Source organism: Protopterus annectens, chromosome 2.part0 (assembly GCF_019279795.1).
Source record: "Protopterus annectens isolate FY-2018-M chromosome 2.part0, PAN1.0, whole genome shotgun sequence".
NCBI lineage: Eukaryota > Metazoa > Chordata > Ceratodontiformes > Protopteridae > Protopterus > Protopterus annectens.
The window spans coordinates 1,709,235,071-1,709,254,782 of NC_056728.1; the positions used below are offsets into that span (position 1 = coordinate 1,709,235,071).

The 19,712-nt window shown below is 42.9% G+C and overlaps 1 protein-coding gene across 1 annotated transcript in view; it reads right to left on the bottom strand.

Moving 5' to 3' along the window:
• Positions 1 to 19,712, bottom strand: part of MIB2 (MIB E3 ubiquitin protein ligase 2) — a 1,775,226-nt gene that overhangs the window by 585,359 nt on the left and 1,170,155 nt on the right. Inside the window, 1 exon segment of the mRNA XM_044061758.1 lies at positions 10,213 to 10,375. Coding sequence (XP_043917693.1) covers positions 10,213 to 10,375 — 163 coding nt within the window.

The following is a 19,712-nucleotide window of genomic DNA, read 5'->3' on the forward strand; positions in this document are numbered from 1 at the left end:
ACATAAAACTTCTTACTTAGACTAGGCAACTTCACAGTAAAGCACAAGGCTGGTTTGAGTCACAGGTTACAGAAATAAAAAACCCTTCAGTTAAATTAGGTTGTCCATCTAAATTCTACTTCTGCCAATTATCTTTATGAGCTGTACTGGCAAACTCTTTGAGGCATAACCTTACATCCCCCGACCCCCACATAGCATTACATTTGGATATATAATATAAGGATGATGATATATCCTGCTACTGAAATGGCATTGAATACAGTTTTGCAGAACTGGTTCCTTTCACAGCAATTTGAACTGGGTATATTTTACAGTAGAACCTCCTCCCTTCTGCATCTCTGCAAACTTCACTGTTAAGACAACTTCTGCAAAGAATGCAGATTAGCCATTTTCTCTACCCTGAAGATGTATGACTTAGATTTGTAAAATAAAGGTATTGTGATTATGTGAGTGCATTGTGGGTGTGCAGGGAAACATGCCCCCCCCCCAACAAATAGCGTCAGTGGTCTAGTTTACTATGAGGGACTGATTAGGACACTATTTTTTGATCTGTTAATCTGGGACAACAGCAATCATTTTCATAAAATGGTATTCACCTACAAAGTGTGCATCAGTTAAGGCATTCTTGATATCACTGAGTAGAGCTTTCAGACTTAACATTTCAATCAGAGTACCTTTCTGCATTTTGCACTATCTTTCTCTGCAGTGATAACTGGTCATGAAGGTATTATATTTATTTCTTACAAAAAGAAACACTGAGTGAGTGGAAGAAAAACTATTTTCAAACAAAACCTGAGCACAAGATAAACTAGACAACAAAAGACATCTTAGGCGGAATACAAAGATTTTAAGCTATCATCACATCCTGCACTCGGTCTGTCATCACTAGGCTGGCAGCAGATGAACAGGATCCAGAATAATACGATGGCCACACATTATTTAAAACATAAGCAACAAATTACTAACTGTGATATACAAACCCTTATTGTGTACTTTCCTGCTGTTCTACAAACGTATATGAGGTAATAAAACGGCTAAATACAACATGCAGACTGCAGTGTTATCTTGTGCGGATTTTTCCAGCTGCTCATCGCATTTAATCCACATACAACTGTAGTATAATGCAAATAGAAATAGCCTAGGATTAAATTTTTTAAATATTATGCACATAATGGTACTATGATGAGATCTGCTCTATGATTCAACAGCTACCTCAACCAGAGAACGCAGTCTTTTAAAGGATAAAATACCATATCAGCTCAAATTGCTGTCACAGCAGGTATTCCAACAAGGCTAATATATTTTACCCATTACTGTTCAACATATTCAGCAATGATATGTACAAAGTCACACTAATATCCATTTTAGCACAATATGCAAACTGGACAGTCTTAATCTGCAAAACCATCTCTATTCAGGAGCTTCTCATATGTAACCTGCAAACTTTCAAGTAATAGAAGACAGTGGCTAGTAAATTTCCATCTGCTGTTAAATGTGAACAAAACCATGCTCATACTATACACCAATAAATCTACAAAAGACAAAGCCTACACTTCTCCATTAAATCATTCAGGAATACACCAAAAGAAACAGTAGATCATATCAAAGTATTGGGGGAGTGCATCTCTGCTGAGCATTCCACCACAAATAAATGAAGTGAAGTAGTTCATGAACCAAGTAAGAGAGTGAGTCCCTCATAATTTAATTTATATTTACTTACTTAATTCTGCAGCACCCTGTACTTTCTTTCTGGATCTTCTTCACTGTTCACTCCAAACGATAACCCGATAATCCCTCCAAATAGAATAGAAATGAAAAAAAAAAAATACAATGATGATCACAAACAAGACAATTGCCAAAAAAAGAAAGCTCGTTTCCTAATGGGATCCTAAACTGAACTGACTGATTCTCACACTCTTCCCAGCTCATAAAGCCCGGGAAGAGAGCGACAACCAATCAGCAGCATTTAGGCTTTAGCAAAGCAGGCACGTCATGACTGACGTGCCTGCGGACGTCGCAGTCTGAGCCCCTTCTAAGTCTATGCGGTTTGGAACCGCTGCCGCATAGACTTCTGGGCATCACAATGATGCCTTATGTGCTCCTCCGGGCTGCAAACAAAAAAAAAAAAAAAAAAAGCTGTTTAGAACAGCGGCCAGCCTTGAAGTAAAATCTTGCGCATGCGCATACTTTCGAGTCGCGGACTTGAAATTTAAAGTAAAAAAAGAGATTTCTTTTTTTTTTTTAATTTAATGATTAAATTAAAACATAGACAAGACCAAAAACAACTGAGGGGGCTGCAGTCCGGCAGTCCGATGCCACGAGCCGCCCCTGACTCTCCCAATCCCATAAAATCTCTACCTCTATATAGTAAATTCCCAAATCCTAGACCTCAAACACTACTCTTCTCTTTAAAAGATGGAGACATTCACCCAAACCCAGGCCCAACAACTGCTACTACCACTAACCTCCTCAACCCCAACCCCTCTACTATCCATTCCCTTACCAAACCACCTAACTCACTCTTATTACCTCACCTCAACATACGTAGCATTAATAACAAAGTTGCACAACTCCATGCCCTCTTGGAAGTCTACTCCTTTGACATTCTTTGTTTAACAGAAACTTGGTTAAAACCTGTAACTAAAGACAATGAAGTCATCCCACCCGGTTATAATATTTTGCGACATGACTGTGCAACCAAAAAGGGTGGTGGTGTAGCTATCCTATTTAAATCTGGGTTACAGATTACTACCTATGACTATAAACCACCTCAAGACTCCAACGCTGAAATTCTTATTACCAAGCTTCAACTTAGCACATTCAAATCCATCTATATTATCTGTATCTATCTTCCTCCTGGTAATAACATTGCCACCATATAAAATATCCTTTGTTGGTTATCCCAAAATTTACCCCAAGAAACTATAATCCTAGGTGATTTTAACATTGATTGGAAGTGTTGTAGCAGTAGCCACCCTACCAGCCATATTAACCTTTTTGTTTTTTCTCAAACCATTACCTCCCCTACCAGGATAAACAAGCCTAATAATAAAGAAAGTACCTTAGATTGGATTCTCATAAATAATCATCCCCAGACATATGAAGCTGGAACCCTCCCTGATGATGTAAGTGACCACTCACTAACCTACATCATCAGACTTAAATCCAATCTACCTAATCCAACTATATCTAGGACAATTAGAACCAACAAAAACTTCAACCCCGATCTCTTCCAGAGAGAACTAAGAGCATGTAACTGGTCTCCCTTAAAATACCTCACACTGGAGGAAGCTGTTAATTACTTTAATTCTAACTTCCTAGCCATACTAGACCACCATGCACCAACCCACTCTATTAGAATGAGAACTAAATCTGCCCCATGGCTTTCAAAAGAAACCAGGCAAAAAATCCATTTCAGAAATAAATACTGGAATAAATCTCATTTAACTAAAAACCCAGTAGCAGCAAAATAAAGGTACAGGTACTCCACGACAATCGAAGCCAACCAGTCTTACGAAAAAATCCTTTATTAAGAACAATGGAACAGTAAGCGCTTTCGCGTCTACAATGGACGCTTCATCAGACTTGAATAAAAACTTAAAAAGCAGTTCCCTTAAAATACTCTACAGCATAGTCACATGGACCAATAGCTGTTTAACCACAATTATAATAGTATCTCACCTGTGAGGTGTATGTGATTATACATTGCATAAAATCCTTGCAAATTCAATGAACTTAGCTAAAAAGTAGCTAAAAAATAGACTTAGCTAAAAACACACATCAAAAGCAACATGAAAGTAATAATGTAAATAAATAAACATAAAAATCAATCGTGTTTAAGGGCACGATCACTAAGGAAAGGTTTAATAGTAACTCTTTCATTGAGGCCATGCCCAACATCTGCTTGCAGTCTAATGATCCATTTGTTCTCTTCCTTTTCAGTGAAATTCCCTACGTTCCCTAGTCTCATGGAGGTATGAATCAACTCCAGTGCTAAAAACTCAAAACTGTGTTTAGTGCCTTTCAATAGAACGTGCCTCGCTAACGCATTAGTTTCATTTTCTTTGTTAATGCAAGAATGCATTTCTACATAGGGATAGATTGTTGATTTAATCAAGGAAGCATTAGTCATTGAACAAACTTTGTCTACCTGCCTCTCACATGAACAACTTACTGAGTTTTTTTCCGACTTATCGGCTTCAGTAGCAGCAACAGATAATAGGCTGTTACTACTGAAGAAAAAGAAGCTTGAGCATGACTGCGTTGATTTTTCGCGTGAGAACGTCTTCTCTTGGCTGAGGGAATCCACCCGTTCGCATTCTACAGCAACTACGAGTATACCAGCCATCAATAGATTGGATGGCAACAATTCAGCACTCCCCAACACTTTTGCCCTTCCAGCTTCGCGCTCATCCATCAACGAATTAGTTGAGGCACAGGAAGGTCGTATAATTACTATTCTTAACGCTGGAACTACACAAAACATTCCAACGATGTATACAGCTGAACGACAGCCACAGACAGTAGAAGAGGCTTCACGCTCTTTGAATAGAGCTATTACTGCTAATGACACTCCTATGGAAGGTCAGCTAGCCTCCGACAGCAATGAGAGTTCAACGCAGACCCCAGCAGACAACGTACCAGTTGTTAGAAGGAAAACTACTTTACCTTTTGCTAACACAGCTACAGATGAGAATCCAGCTTTGTCTTTCCCTTTATCGATTCAGACTATGAAAACCAGGACTTGGAGTCCTTAGAACAACACGAAGAAGCGCAAACAATCGAGCGACATAGCAGAAGGGCAGAAGAAGACACACAAAACAACATTTCAGAACTGGTAATTAATTTATCCAGTTACGTATTAACAAATGTTGAAAAGAGGGTTTTGAATAAGGGTTTATCTTTTGTTCCATCTCAGGGATTGGACATCAGTGCCTTAATTGTAGAGTTGAAACTTTTTACTAGGAGTTTGAATTTGCATTTACAGTTTAGTAATGGCGCACACACTACAGCATTTGCTGGTATGTTTAGGAGACCTTCAACTTTTATACCAGAGTCATATCCCTTAGTGGATAGTTTTGAGAGAGTCTGTATTAATGATTCTATAACTTGTGCTCGAAAGAGGGTTTTAAATCAGAGTTTCATAGTTTAAATTCCTTGGAAAGGACAGCTTTAAAAACCCTCCAGGATAATGATAAAATTGTGATTAGACCCGCTGATAAAGGCGGAGCAATAGTAGTTTTAGATTCAGATTATTATCATGACACAATGTGTTCAATGTTATCAGAAGCAGTAACATATCAGGTTATAAATGGTATACAGTTGAATAAAATTATTGGCGATGTGCATACAGAAATTTATGAGCTACTGATTAACAATCTCATTGATGCTGATTTATATTAAGTATTTTCTTGTAGAAAAGCCACTGGTACCAGTGATTAGAGGTCTACCAAAGGTACATAAAACTTTGAATAACCCTACTTTTAGACCCATTGTTTCAGGAAGGGGTTGGCTAACTGAGAGCATCTCTATTTATATAGAGAAGCAACTTAGACCAGTGGTAGATTCAACGCCCTCTATTCTGAGAGTCACTCAACAATTTTTAGAAACTTTATCTAGTAGTAACGAGAACATTAGTTTTACTGAAGCAGAATATATGGTAACCCTGGATGTTCAATCCTTGTTCACCAGCATACCTAATGATATAGGCATAGACTTTTTGAGGTTGTTTCTCTTAGGTAAGGGTTTTAGTAATACCAAGATTATGAGATTAACCTCCTTGATGGAACTGGTGCTAGAGAACAATGTGTTCATTTATAACAGCAAGTACTATTTGCAAACCATGGGAGTAGCCATGGGCACGGCATGTGCCAACTCATATGCCAATCTGGTTCTAGCATATTGGGAATCCACATACATTCTCTCCAATAATACTTATTCCAGGAACATCAGATACTACAAACGTTTTGTAGATGACCTGATTTTTATCTGGGAAGGTGAACAGCAGACTTTGATTGAATTTTTGTCTTATATCAATAGTACTACTACCTTTTTGAGACTAAATGGGGAGTGGTCACGGAGCTGTATTAGTTTCTTAGATGTAACTTTGAGAAAGAGAGACGGCATGCTAGATACTGAAATCTTTAGGAAGCCTTGTAGAAAGAATGCATTTCTACATAGGGATAGCATGCATCCACCTCACATACATAAAAATATAGTGAACAGCAAACAGCTATGAGATGCTCTCGCTTAACCAGTAGCAACACGGACTTTGAAGTAGCTATAACCAACCTGCAGGATGAATTTAAAAATAGGGGTTATCATGACAGAGATTTATTAAATTTAGAATCTGTTGAACGTGAAGGGAAGGCTAAACCCTATGTACACAAGAGCCCCAATACAGATCTGGAAGTGGATGGAGCTCTCACAAATAAGAAAAGAATGGTTATTACTTACACTGATAGGAATAGAAAGATCACAGATGTCATCAAGAAGAATTGGGGGATTCTATTATTAGATGAGAGGCTGAAAACCATCTTGGGCATTCACCCCAGCTTCTCTTATAAGAAGAGTAGAAACTTGAAAGACATGCTGTGTTATGAGAGTGAGAAGGACAGTAGACCTCAATCAGCTAGGAAAGGCACTTTCCCATGTCGTAATTGCAATCACTGTTCTTTTATTTCGAAGAATGTTAGGTTTGAACATCCGGACACTAAGAAGGTTTATGAGTTCAACCATTATGCAGATTGCAGGACTCGAAACCTGGTATACCTAGCGGTATGCCAAACATGCACTATGTTCTACGTAGGGAAGACTAATAGGACCCTTAGGGAGAGGATCAGGGAGCATTTATATGCCATTAACAAAGAAAATGAAACTAATGCGTTAGCGAGGCACGTTCTATTGAAAGGCACTAAACACAGTTTTGAGTTTTTAGCACTGGAGTTGATTCATACCTCCATGAGACTAGGGAACGTAGGGAATTTCACTGAAAAGGAAGAGAACAAATGGATCATTAGACTGCAAGCAGATGTTGGGCATGGCCTCAATGAAAGAGTTACTATTAAACCTTTCCTTAGAGATCGTGCCCTTAAACACAACTGATTTTTATGTTTATTTATTTACATTATTACTTTCATGTTGCTTTTGATGTGTGTTTTTAGCTAAGTCTATTTTTTAGCTACTTTTTAGCTAAGTTCATTGAATTTGCAAGGTTTTTATGCAATGTATAATCACATATACTATTATAATTGTGGTTAAACAGCTATTGGTCCATGTGACTATGCTGTAGAGTATGTTAAGGGAACTGCTTTTTAAGTTTTTATTCAAGTCTGATGAAGCGTCCATTGTAGACGCGAAAGGGCTTACTGTTCCATTGTTCTTAATAAAGGATTTTTTCGTAAGACTGGTTGGCTTCGATTGTCGTGGAGTACCTATACCTTTATTTTGCTGTTTACTTGTTTGGTCTTACAGGTACCTTACCCAAGGAAGTATCGATATATTTTTGTTAAAAACCCAGTAGACCAACAAAACTTCAGACAGCTGAGAAATGAAACTAAAAAAGCTATACTGTCTGACAAAAGAAACTACTACCTACAATTCCAGCAGACTCACCATAATAAACCACAAAAGTTCTGTGCGAGTATTAATCAATTATTACACCCAGGTCAATCCATCACACCAAACCCACAAGGCAAAGACCAGGAGAATCCCAAGCAGACTGCTAATGCCTTTAATACTTTTTTCACTGAGGTAATTCAAACTCTTGCCAGTCAGTTATCTACTCAGAACTTAACTATATCCAACTCTAACTCTAACTCATCCCCCCTCCATTTCTCTTCCAACCAGTCCCAACAACATATATTCTTACCCTTATCCAAAAACTGAAACCGTGCACTCCTTCAGCAGACCAACTATCCACTGAATATCTACAAAAGGCAGCCAAATCCATCGCCTATCCCATTTCCATTCGCATCAATAGAACCATCAGTGAAGGACACATCCCTAAAATCTGGAAAGTATTCCATATTATCCCCCTTCACAAGGGTGGTAACTCTATTGAACTCTCCAATTATAGTCCCATAGCCCTACTTTCTCCCTTGGCAAAGATCATGGAAAAATGCATCCACAAACAATTGGTAGACCACCTAATCCAAAATAACTTACTTTCAAACTCTCAACATGGTTTCAGACCTTCCACAGCACTACTACTGCCCTCCTTTCCTTTACTGACTGTATTAACAAAAAATATAACCTCAATATGCTTTCCTCTGCACTGTTTATAGATCTGTCTAAGGCATTCAATATGGTAAATCACCAGATACTTATAAATATCCTCAAATCCCTGTCACTAGATGCACTAGCTATAAAATGGTTCCAGTCGTACTTAGATAACAGACAACAGGCTGTACTTTGGCATAACATTCTATCTACCCATCTGCCCATTAACATTGGTGTTCCTCAAGGGGTCCATCTTAGGACCTCTCTTGTTTTCTATATTTATCAACGAACTTCACCTAGCAATCCCCCAAGCTACATGCATACAATATGCAGATGGTTCCACACTTATATGCTCAGCCACATCTATATCTGAACTTCACTCCCTTACCCAAAATGTGTTTAACACAAACAATGGTTTACACAGCGCTGTCTCCTTCTGACCCCCCAAAAAACTAAACTCTTCCTTTTTACTCCTACTTGTAAGTCCCCCTAATAGAGTTCACAGTAACATCCAATAATGGTACTCTCATATCCCCAGATCCAACTACCACACTACTAGGTATCACCACAGATAACAACCTTAACTTCAACACCCATATTAACAATACTCTAAAATCTGGTAATAGAAAACTAGGCTCTCACTACAGGATCAAACCCTTCCTCTCTCCTGCAGCTAGAATAACTGTTGCTCACAACCATCTAATTTCTAGTCTCCTCTATGCCTCACCCATATATACTAATCTCTCTAAAAACAACCTTAATAAAATGGAAAACTCATACAATAACACAGCCAGATTTGCTACAGGTAACCCTTTCAGAACCCACCACTGTTTTAATCTAAAGCAGCTAGGATGGCTTGAATTACAAAATCATCTTAAATTCCACCAACTGACTATTGCCCATAAAACCCTTTACCAACCTACCAATACCCCTATACTATCTACCCTCATTACCCCCTACAACAATCTAAAGACCTTACGATCATCACATAAACTTCTTGTAAATATTTGTAAATCAAACAACAGGGCTGGGGACTCTTTTCTCCAATACTGTTGGAAAATACTGGAACATTCTTCCTAACAAACTTTCCTCTCTTCCCTCTATATCACTCTTTAAAACCAAACTGAAACTTTTACTCAGAACACACTGGTTGTGCCCTTGTACTAAACCTGACTGATCAACTAGCTCTTCTTACTTGGTTCAACCTACCCTCCTCTTCTCAGTAATCAAGTTCCTTTTCTTAATAACAACTTACCTTGTCCTTCTATACTACTACTTACATCTTCAGAATCTCATTAAGGAGATTACTTTTACTAATATATTATATAATTTCAGCTCCTACTTTTTCTTTATGACTACTTGTATACTAATATAGTGTATAATTCAGCTGCCATCTTTTTCTTTATGATGTATTGCAACTACATTTTGTATTGTACTAATTGTATCTGTATATTTTGCACTATGTTATGAACGAATGACCTCTTTGATTATTCTCTGTACTGCACATGCAATGTTCATTGTATACATTAATTTTTGTATATGTGATTTTGTTTGTTTCCTCGGAGCTTATCTCCCCGGGTCTCTACTGAAAATGGACATATATCCAGTTAGACTATCCTAGTTAACAAATGTAAAATAAAATAAATAAATAAAATGTAAAATCTACAAGCCTTACTTAAGGTCAAGAACTTACAACACAACACTGAGCAGGTCAGTCAACCAACCAACATGCTGAACATGAAACAAAAAAGGCTTCAGAGAAGACATACCAAAATGTTCTGGGTACTCGCAGAATATGTTACACATTATGGAAAGACCATCTGCAGGTGTAAAGATGCCAAAATGCAGGTTGCCTGCTGAGTGCTGCCCTTTTAATGGCATATACCCCTCCCCTTTCACAAGTGTAAGAGCCACTTTAATAATATTATGTGGACAATGACAAAGTGCATAGTACTTTCAAAAAACTAACAGACAATTTCTTTATCCTCTTACTTCTTGTTTCATTTGCATTCTCTGTTGTCATAAGATTTGCATCTACTTCTCCCCGATGGGCTACAAGGCATTCTGGATTAAATGTCCATGTCTGACCACTAAAGGCTATTCTTAAATCTCCATCATGGTAGACTTTAAGCACTTTTCCAACTTGTCCAAGTACCTGCAGAATAGAAGAAGCATTGTTAAGTAAAATATAAAAGTACACAAATTAATTACTTTAACAGCACAGACACAACAGTTAAAACGTCCTGCCATCAACAACTAACACAAAAGCTCAGTTTTGTTAAACACACCTTACTTTTCCATTGATATGACCTGCTCATGACAGACACACACACACACACACACACACACACACACACACACACACACACACACACACACACCTCTTTTCTCACCTCATAATGTTTAACATCTCTCCCATACAATACTTTCCTTATCGCTATTTTTATATTTAAACTTCTCCTTTATTTAATTTAAGTTAGGCATTTAACAGACCATTGACTGATAAAAAGCCTAATTATCTTTAACTACTCTTACTTCATTATTTTCTTACTTTGAGTTTTATCATCAAAAGGTGCATTTTATACATGAATTTGGCTTAATGTTACACAAATTATCTCATTTATGTTGTCTCTTTCGGCTTTTCCTGGTTAGGGGTCGACACAGCGGAACTCCGGTCTGCTAATGATTGGCAGTAGATTTTTACGTGCAGAGTTGCCGGCCCTGATGCACAACCTTCAACGAAGGTACGCCCATTCACGCATGTCTCCACGCAGAAGACGCTCTAGCTGAGAATCGAACAGGACAACAGCTTACTGTAAGGCGACAACGCTACTGCAGCACCACCACTGCAGTACACAAATTATCTCCTTTATAACATCTCTATAATGCACAGTATACCCTTAATCTTACTTATTTGTAAAGCTAATTGTAAATATATGTATACTTTAATGCATGTACATTTGTTATGTCACTATATGGTATAATTTAGTCATACCTTTCTCTTACCTTATTATTGTTACTATATATATTAAGTGCTTAGCCTGAAAATTATTAAATATGATCAGTGTTCTACTTTGGTAAACAAAACTATATCCATCTATCTGCCTTAGTAACCAAAATTAGCTAAGTTACTCTAAAAGAGTCAGATGAAGCTAACCCTAAGTAGTGCTTATGCTACCAAATATGAATATTTTACTATATGACTTATCTTAAATCACAAATAGCAGAGAAAATTGTGTTTTTGTCAAGTAAACCTGGCAGAAATACTGATTTCTAAGCTGTAATTCTCCAAATGGAATATTTATTTTCCCTTCTTTTATAATGCATCCCTGTAGAGACATACGTATTGTACTGTTCCCTGCATTACTTACATTACATACTGCAAATGTAATAGACTCATTTCATAGTCTGCAATGTAGTAATGATATAGTTAACCACTTTTCTGTAATCTGTACCTGGAACTTACTGAAAAGTGTGATCATTCACCTGACTGATGATCCTGTTTTTTTTTTTCAATATCTCTTTTTAACCCCACTGCCTTTTGACCATCAGCTTTCCCTCTTATAACTTGACACACTGGAAGAGGGGCCTTCACTCAAGCAGCCATCATGGTATTTGACCTTAGCCTGCTTCCTGTAAGCCTGTTTGAGCATGACTCCCACAATGCTATGCCCTAGGACCCCCATGCTCACTTCTGGCATACATCTATCCCCTTGAAACAGTGCTTTCACAGCTTGGTGGGCACCCTTCCTCAATCTCTATAATGAATGCTGGTACACCTAGCCTCAACTAGATATCAACTGTACAATAAATCTGTTTGCCTTCCTACCCACAAGATAGGAGAAAACACTGACAACTCACTCCAACCCTTTCCAGCCAGTTCTTCCAGTTCTGAGTTTGTTATAAAAACAGAGTTCCTCCTCTGATACCCCATCTCTGCACAAATTAAAAATTTGCCTCACTTCTCATGCTTTGAGCTGTGCACATCTCTAACCAATGCAAGTCATATCATGCACCAGACCAAGAGGCTATATTCAGGCCCTACATTTTCCAGTTTGATTGCAAGCAAAAATTTTTTTTTTGTTAAATTTATTTGATAATTATTTGCCAATTATTGCTATATAACTAATTTCTTTACTGACTTGCTTTGTATATTGTTAATTAATACGTGTTCAATATGATTGTTTAATACTGTCTATTTGTATGTATGGAGCTTTTCTCCCTCTTCTGAAAATGGGCCTCATTCCCAGTCGGACATTACCCAGTAAACAAACAAAAATAAATAAATAAATAAAAATGCAAGCATAACCTGAAAGAAAGAGAAACAAAACACTAGAATACAAAATTGAGTACTAAAAATCCATCCTCGGATGCTAATGGTGAGGTCATTCAGATACAGGCAATGGTGATGGCAATACATACCCACTGCAGAAGGCCTCCAGGGCAGTCAACTGATGTAGTGACTAGATATCTTTTAACAGGTGACTTTGGGGGTCTTCTCTAGTGGGCAGTTATTGAGATAAATTTCAGAAAGTGGAAAATTAATCCTCCTTCATGAATCAGCAAAAGACAAAGACCCCCAAAAAATGAACCTTACAGCAGTGAAGTGTCTAAGAAGTTCTGATATCTGGAATCATGGCCCAAGCAGCAATGCTCAGTGAAGATTTGAACCAACAACCAAGCGGCCTCGACACAAATGCCTGAACTGAGACATTTTGACAAAAAAGCAGTAGAAGCAGCTATATCTCAGGTGGTGTCATCTTTAACAGCATTTCCAATGAGTGGTATGCTACTTAAAAACAAACAAAAACTACTTAATTGCTTGCGTAGCCACCGCAAGAACTTGTCTATGTAAAATAAAGCAGACAATCGGCTAGTCACTTTTCCTGAATTTGTGCATCCCTTTCAAGTAGAACCTGAGCAGGCCGTGTACATCCAAGGTATCAGCACCACTCTCTTTACTGGAATCTGTCCCCTATGAAGAAAACATGACTAATGGACCTAGTTAAGTACAGTTCTGAAATAAGAAGTTATGTACTCACCATAACGTTCCATTTGAGTAGGTGGCTTCATTTGTCTGCAACCTGTGGGTCTTGGATCCGATATTGGATCCGAGCCGGCAACTTGTTTCATAGCCAATGGATCCGAGCTCCTAGCTACTCCCCTCACCCATAATCCCCTGCCAACCCTCCATGACCTCATATCAAGTTTGCCCCTCTATAGATACCCAAAAGAGGTATTCCAATAAACAGCCTGAAGGCCAGGGGGAAGGAGGGGGGGATGGTTGCAGACAAATGAAGCCACCTACTCAGATGGAACGTTATGGTGAGTACATAACTTCTTAATCTGAAGTAGGGACTTCATTTGTCAGCAACCTGTGGGACACAGTCCCCAGCTACCTGAATCTTGGGCAGCCATCATGGAAGGATATTGCGGAGCACCGCGGAGTCAAAGGATACTCTCCCTCTAGAAATTACGTCCAGTTTGTAGTGGTTAATAAAGGTATGAGATGAGGCCCAAGTGGCTGCCGAACAAATATCATCCAACGGAACTCTAGATTTGAAGGCAGCAGAAGTAGAGATAGAACGAGTGGAATGTGCACGAACTCCTCCAGGTGCGGGTCTCCCAGAAGCTTGGTACGCTAAAAGAATACATTGGGAAATCCAGCGTGACAAGGTGATTTTTGAGACTGCTTTCCCCAAATTGAATTTGGCAAAGGAAATGAACAGCTGGTCGGATTGCCTGTGACCAGCAGTCCTAAGAGTATAAAAACATAGCTGCCTATGAATATTTGAGTGCAGCTTGTACTCTCCTTTATTCTGATATTTAGGAAAGAAGACAGGTAGATTTATGGATTGATTTATATTGGTTTCTGATGCTATTTTGGGAAGGAAGGAGGGATTGGTCCTGAGGTACACTCTGTCCGGATGAAAAATCAAGTAAGGAGGCTTCACAGAAAGGGCTTGAAGTTCCGAAACTCTTTTCGCTGAAGTAATGGCTACAAGGAATGCTGTTTTCCAGGACAAGTATTTGAGATCCACTGAAGCAGCAAGCTCAAATGGGGGAGCAGTTAGGGCTTGAAGAACTAGTGAAAGATCCCAAGGGGGTACGGCTTCTTTGATAGGGGGTCTGAGCAGAAAAGTACCCTTGAGAAAGGTTTTACACAATTTGGCCGACATCAAGGGCCCTGTGTCATGTCCCACATGGTAATGGGAGATGGCCGCCAATTGTACTTTGACGGTTGAGCAACTAGCACCTTCCTGAAAGAGTCCGGTTAGGAAGTCTAGTATGGATGGAAGAGGGGCAGTAAAGGGATCTAGATTATGATGCTCCGCCAAGACGGAAAAACTTTTCCATTTACTGTGGTACACTTTCCTGGTGGAAGGTTTATGCGCTGCCACGAGGATGGCTTTGACTGGTGAAGAGATCCCGGGAGTCCTAACTAGGAGTGGAACTGGAGCAACCAAGCTGTCAGCTTCAGACTGTCCAGATTTGGGGTCGACAAGCCAGATGGATGGGAGATTAGATCCGGACTGGGATCCAGAATCTAGGGGGGATTCACTAGGTGAGACCACAGGTAAGGGAACCAAGTTTGCCGAGGCCAGAATGGGGCAATGAGGATCATCCTACTCCCCAACCATGAGGCTTTCTGTAGGAGCTGTAGCATCAGGGGTAGAGGAGGATAGGCATAAAGTAGACCGGGCGGCCAAGCATGCACCAGAGCATCTCTTGGAGTTTCCCCTGGAGGGGGAATCAGAGCGAAGAAATTGTCGCATTTGGTGTTTGAGGGAGAGGCAAAGAGATCGCAGCAGGGTTGCCCCCATATTGCGAATATCTGCTTCGCTACTAGTGGGTTGAGAGACCACTCGTAAGGGGAAAGAATGGTTCGGCTGAGTTTGTCCGCTAGGATGTTGGCCCGCCCCGGAATGTGCATTGCAATCAGAAAGCAGTTGGTGGAAATCGCCCATTCCCACACTCTCATGGCTTCACGGCATAGAGGGTAGGACCTGGTTCCCCCCTGTTTGTTGATGTACCAGACAACAGACATGTTGTCTGACTGAATTGCAATAGTTCCTACGGGGAGGAGATTCTGAAGTGCTTGCAACGCATACAGCACCGCTCTCATCTCCAGAACGTTGATATGCAGGGAGGTCTCTGTATCACTTTACGTGCCTTGGACTGTCCTGCCTGAATAATGCCCCCCCCCCATCCGAGGCGGGAGGTGTCTGTGGTCACCGTGGCGAGAGGGGGAGGAGTGCAGAAGGGTCAGCCCGTATGGAGATCCAGAGCATGAAGCCACCATAACAGGGCCCTCCTGCAAGCCTTGCTGATAGCGATGGGGTGATGGAGAGGAAAAGACTGAAAGGACCATTGCACTAGAAGGGTCCACTGCAGTACCCTCATGTTTAGGCGCGCGCATGGAAGGAGCGTTATCGCTGCCGCCATGGAGCCCAGCGCCCTCAGGACCAATTCTGCCAGTGGGGCTTCTGACTGGAAGATGGCCCACACATGAAGTTGCAAATTCCGTAGTTGTTCCGAAGTCAGGAAGGCTCGTAGATCTCTGGTGTCTATTCTGGCTCCTATAAATTCTATGACTTGTGTCAGAGCAAGGGAAGATTTGCCCGCATTGATCGTGATGCCTAATTGGGGGGCTAGGCGGAGAAAGTAATCTCTGGCTGAGCAAAGTAGATGCCTTGTTGGGGCGGTCAGGAGCCAGTCGTCCAGGTACGGGAAGACCTGCATTCCCTGGAGTCTCAGGTGGGCCGCTATCACTGCTAACACCTTGGTGAACACCCTGGGGGCTGTGGTGAGGCCAAAGGGAAGGACCCTGAACTGGTAGTGACTGGCTCCCAGCCGGAAGCGGAGAAACCTCCTGGATCATCTGTCCATTAGAATGTGGTAGTACGCATCCTTGAGGTCTATAGAGCACATCCAATCGTTCTCCCGTAGGAGGGGGAGAATAGATTGAAGAGTGACCATTCGGAATATTTCCTTGGTTACCGACAGGTTCAAACGGGAAAGGTCTAGAATTGGTCTCAAGTCCCCCGTCTTTTTTTGGTACCAGAAAGAACCTGGAGTAGAACCCTAATCCGAGCTGGTCTTGGGGGATGGGCTGGATGGTTCTTTTTCCTAGCAGCTGCTGGATTTCTGCGGCTGCAGCATCCCTCTGATCGGGTGGTACATCGGGGAGGTTCCTGATTTTGGGGACATGAAGCATTGGAATTTTGTACCCTCTGGATATAATTCGAAGCACCCAGCGGTCTGATGTGATGGAATCCCATGCCGCTAGGTACTCCGAGAAGCGCCCCCCGACTGCCTCCAGAGTCGAGCAGCCGGGCAACCCTTCAGGGCTGCTGCGTGGGCCGGTCATAGAAGGATTCTCTGGACCCAAAGTTCCTCAGAGCCCCTCTGCCCCTGGGGCGGCGTCCTCCCTGTCCTCCTCTGCCACGGAAGAACTGGTTGTCCGGAGCGGGTTGGGAATGTTGCGATTTCCGGAACCACATCTTCTTCTGACCCTTTTGGTTCTTCAAAAAGGACTGCTGGGGAGCAGAGAAGCAGACTCCGACAGCAGACAACGTCTTCCCATCCTTCTCTCTCTGGACTAGCGTCTCGCGAACCGTTTTGCCAAACAGGGCAGAGCCATCGAAAGGGGCATTCACAAAGGACGCTTTAAAGGGACGCTTTAAAGGGCTCCGCAAAGTCACAATGCTGGAGCCAGGCCTGACGTCTCATGACTAGGCCCGCTCTGCTAGCTCTAGTGGCTCCCTCGGTGGCGTGGGATAATAGCCGCATAGAGGTATTAGAAATGGATCTCAGAGTGGCCATTCGGGTGGAGTACAACTGTTTGTCCTCTGTCGACATGGATTCAGGGGGGGAGGCAGCATATTCTTTGATAAGATCCCACTGCATCCTGATGACGTGTGCCATATAGTTCAGGGACCTTACCGAAAAGGTTGCTAAACTAAAAACTCGCTTCCCTAAGCGATCCATCGAGCGGGACTCCTTGCAAGGTGGATGGACCGAGGGGCTCTCCTGAGCTAGTTCCCTCTTCGTGGCTGCCACCATCAGCATGGCATCTACGGGGGGACCCTTGCTCCAGTGGGACCGGTCTGTGGGGGGGCTCAGTATCCTGTCCGGGCGTTTAGGGACTGGCTCCACGGTGTCCGGGTCCTTCCACGCCCTGGTGGTAATAAGGTCCACCAGGGGGTCGGCCGGAGGGGACACCCAAGAGGTAGACGGGCCTGCTTCGAATGCCTCCAGAAACACGGACTCGTCGGAGGAAGCCTTGGGGGCAGACCACCCACCTCTGATCCTAAGCATTTCCATGATGTCTCCAAAGGAGACATCCTCAGGGGGGGATCTTGGGGAGCCTTCCCCTTCATCCAAGTCCGTGTCCTCGGTTAAGGACTCAGGGGAGTCCACGTGCCTCCTCTTACACTTGTGCTTGCAAGGCACTTCCTCGGGGGGGCTGTCCGAGGAGGTCTCACCAGCAACATCCTGTTCCAATGAAACAGCCTGGGACATCGAAGCAGGCTGTCCCTGTGGCCGGGTGATGGAAGCCTGGCCCAGCAGAGAAGGAGTGCAGGGTGGAGCCAAGACAAGGGCCGGGGGTCCGGATGATCTCGACAGAGCCCTCTGCACTACATCGAAGGCCGAGGGGGAACCGCTCTCCCTGGGCTCCGAGAGCCAACTCCCACTCTGATCTGATGAAGGGATCGCAGCCGGCGCCGAGACCGTCGGATCCGAAGGACCAGTGTGCTCCGACCTGGACGGAGCCGATGGCACAATGAATCCCTCGGATCCGAAGCTCGGCCCACGGCTCCGAGAGGTAGGATCCGACAGACTCGAGGGCAGGGTCGGATCCGAAGTACCAAGTACTGTCGGCGCCGACCCACCCCCAGCTCTGACGCTGCCCGGCTCCGAACGCTCCGAACCCGGGAAGCAGGTCGGAGAAGGAGCAATCGGAGAAAAAAGGGTGTCGAGCTCCCCCCCCCCCCCAAAGGGGGGGGAGGCAAGAGCACTCCCATCTGCAGCTGGGCCTGGATGAACCTTTGCATCATCCGGTCATACTGTAAGTCGATCTCGATGAGGCCACCGAGGCAGGCCTGGAATGCCACCTCGATGGAGATCGGGCCTCCTCCTCCTCGGCTCCTGGGGAGAAACAAGGAGATCGGAGCCGAGGAGGAGGAGACCTAGAAGCTGTGGAGGGAGAAGCCCGCTTAGCCGGCGGGGCCGAAGCGGAGGCCTCGGCCCGCCGCTTGTGGTGCTTCTCCCTCCTGGCCTCCCTGTCCTCCGGCACTTTAACGGGAGTTTGAGTCCCGGCTGAAGGAAGGGGGGCAGGAGTGGCTACCACCACAGGCTGTGGTGGTGCCACGGGAGGAGCGGGGGCCGAGGCAGAGTCCGGGGGCAAAAGTCCCGCCAGGACCAGCCTCAACCTCCGCTCTTTCAGTGCCCTGGGTTGAACGCTGCACAGATAGTACAGCCTGAGGAGAGGTGTTCAACCCCAAGGCACCGAACACACCGAGTGTGGCCATCAGCCGGGGAGAGCTTATGGCCACACTCGGTACATTTTGAAAAAATGGCTTTTGGGGCCTCTGCCATACTGGAGGGAAAAAAGGTACTACACAAGCACACAGGCCCCAAAACACTAACACACACACACTCACTAACGACCAGCGAGGGGAGGGGAAAAAACTATATAATAAGTACAAATAATAAAGGGAACCTAACACTTACACACTGTTTTAAATCTAAAGACAGAAAAGAAGGAAGAAAATACACTTATCTTAACAAATCGCTAAGAGCTCTGAAAAATCCAGCTAGTCACAAGCGCGGTAAAGTAGATCTGGGGTCATGGAGGGTTGGCAGGGGATTATGGGTGAGGGGAGGAGCTAGGAGCTCGGATCCATTGGCTATGAAACAAGTTGCCGGCTCGGATCCGATATCGGATCCAAGACCCACAGGTTGCTGACAAATGAAGTCCCTACTTCAGATCTGCTATTTAAGGAAACTGTGGATTAGTTCTCAGGGATGAGGTGCAATCCCTGTGAAAAGAATGAGCATGGTTCCCTACAGATGAAGGACTGCAGCTTGGAGTTCCTGTAAATTTAAGTGGTGCCCACCGAGAAAAGCACCTTTCAAAAGAAAAACACACCACATCAGGCAGTTCAGACTGAGGATATACAGGTCTCTAATGAAAATACCAGGTCCTGAGCCGGGGCGGTCTGTTATCCCAGTTGAGGAAATACAAAATTCATTATAGGTTCATAGGTGGGTACTAGGCTATTGGCCCTAGGGCCTATATAAGCCTAGCCAAAAAGGTACCCTGGCTTTCGCCACCCAAGAAAATTATTTTCCTGTGCCCCTGTCAAGCAGACCCACAGAAGTGATCCCCGGGGTGAATTTCCTATTTCCCATCCAATCATCAAGATTTTTCTTGAAGAGTGCTAATGAGGAGCTCTGTTTGACATAGATAGATAGTCTGTTCCAGA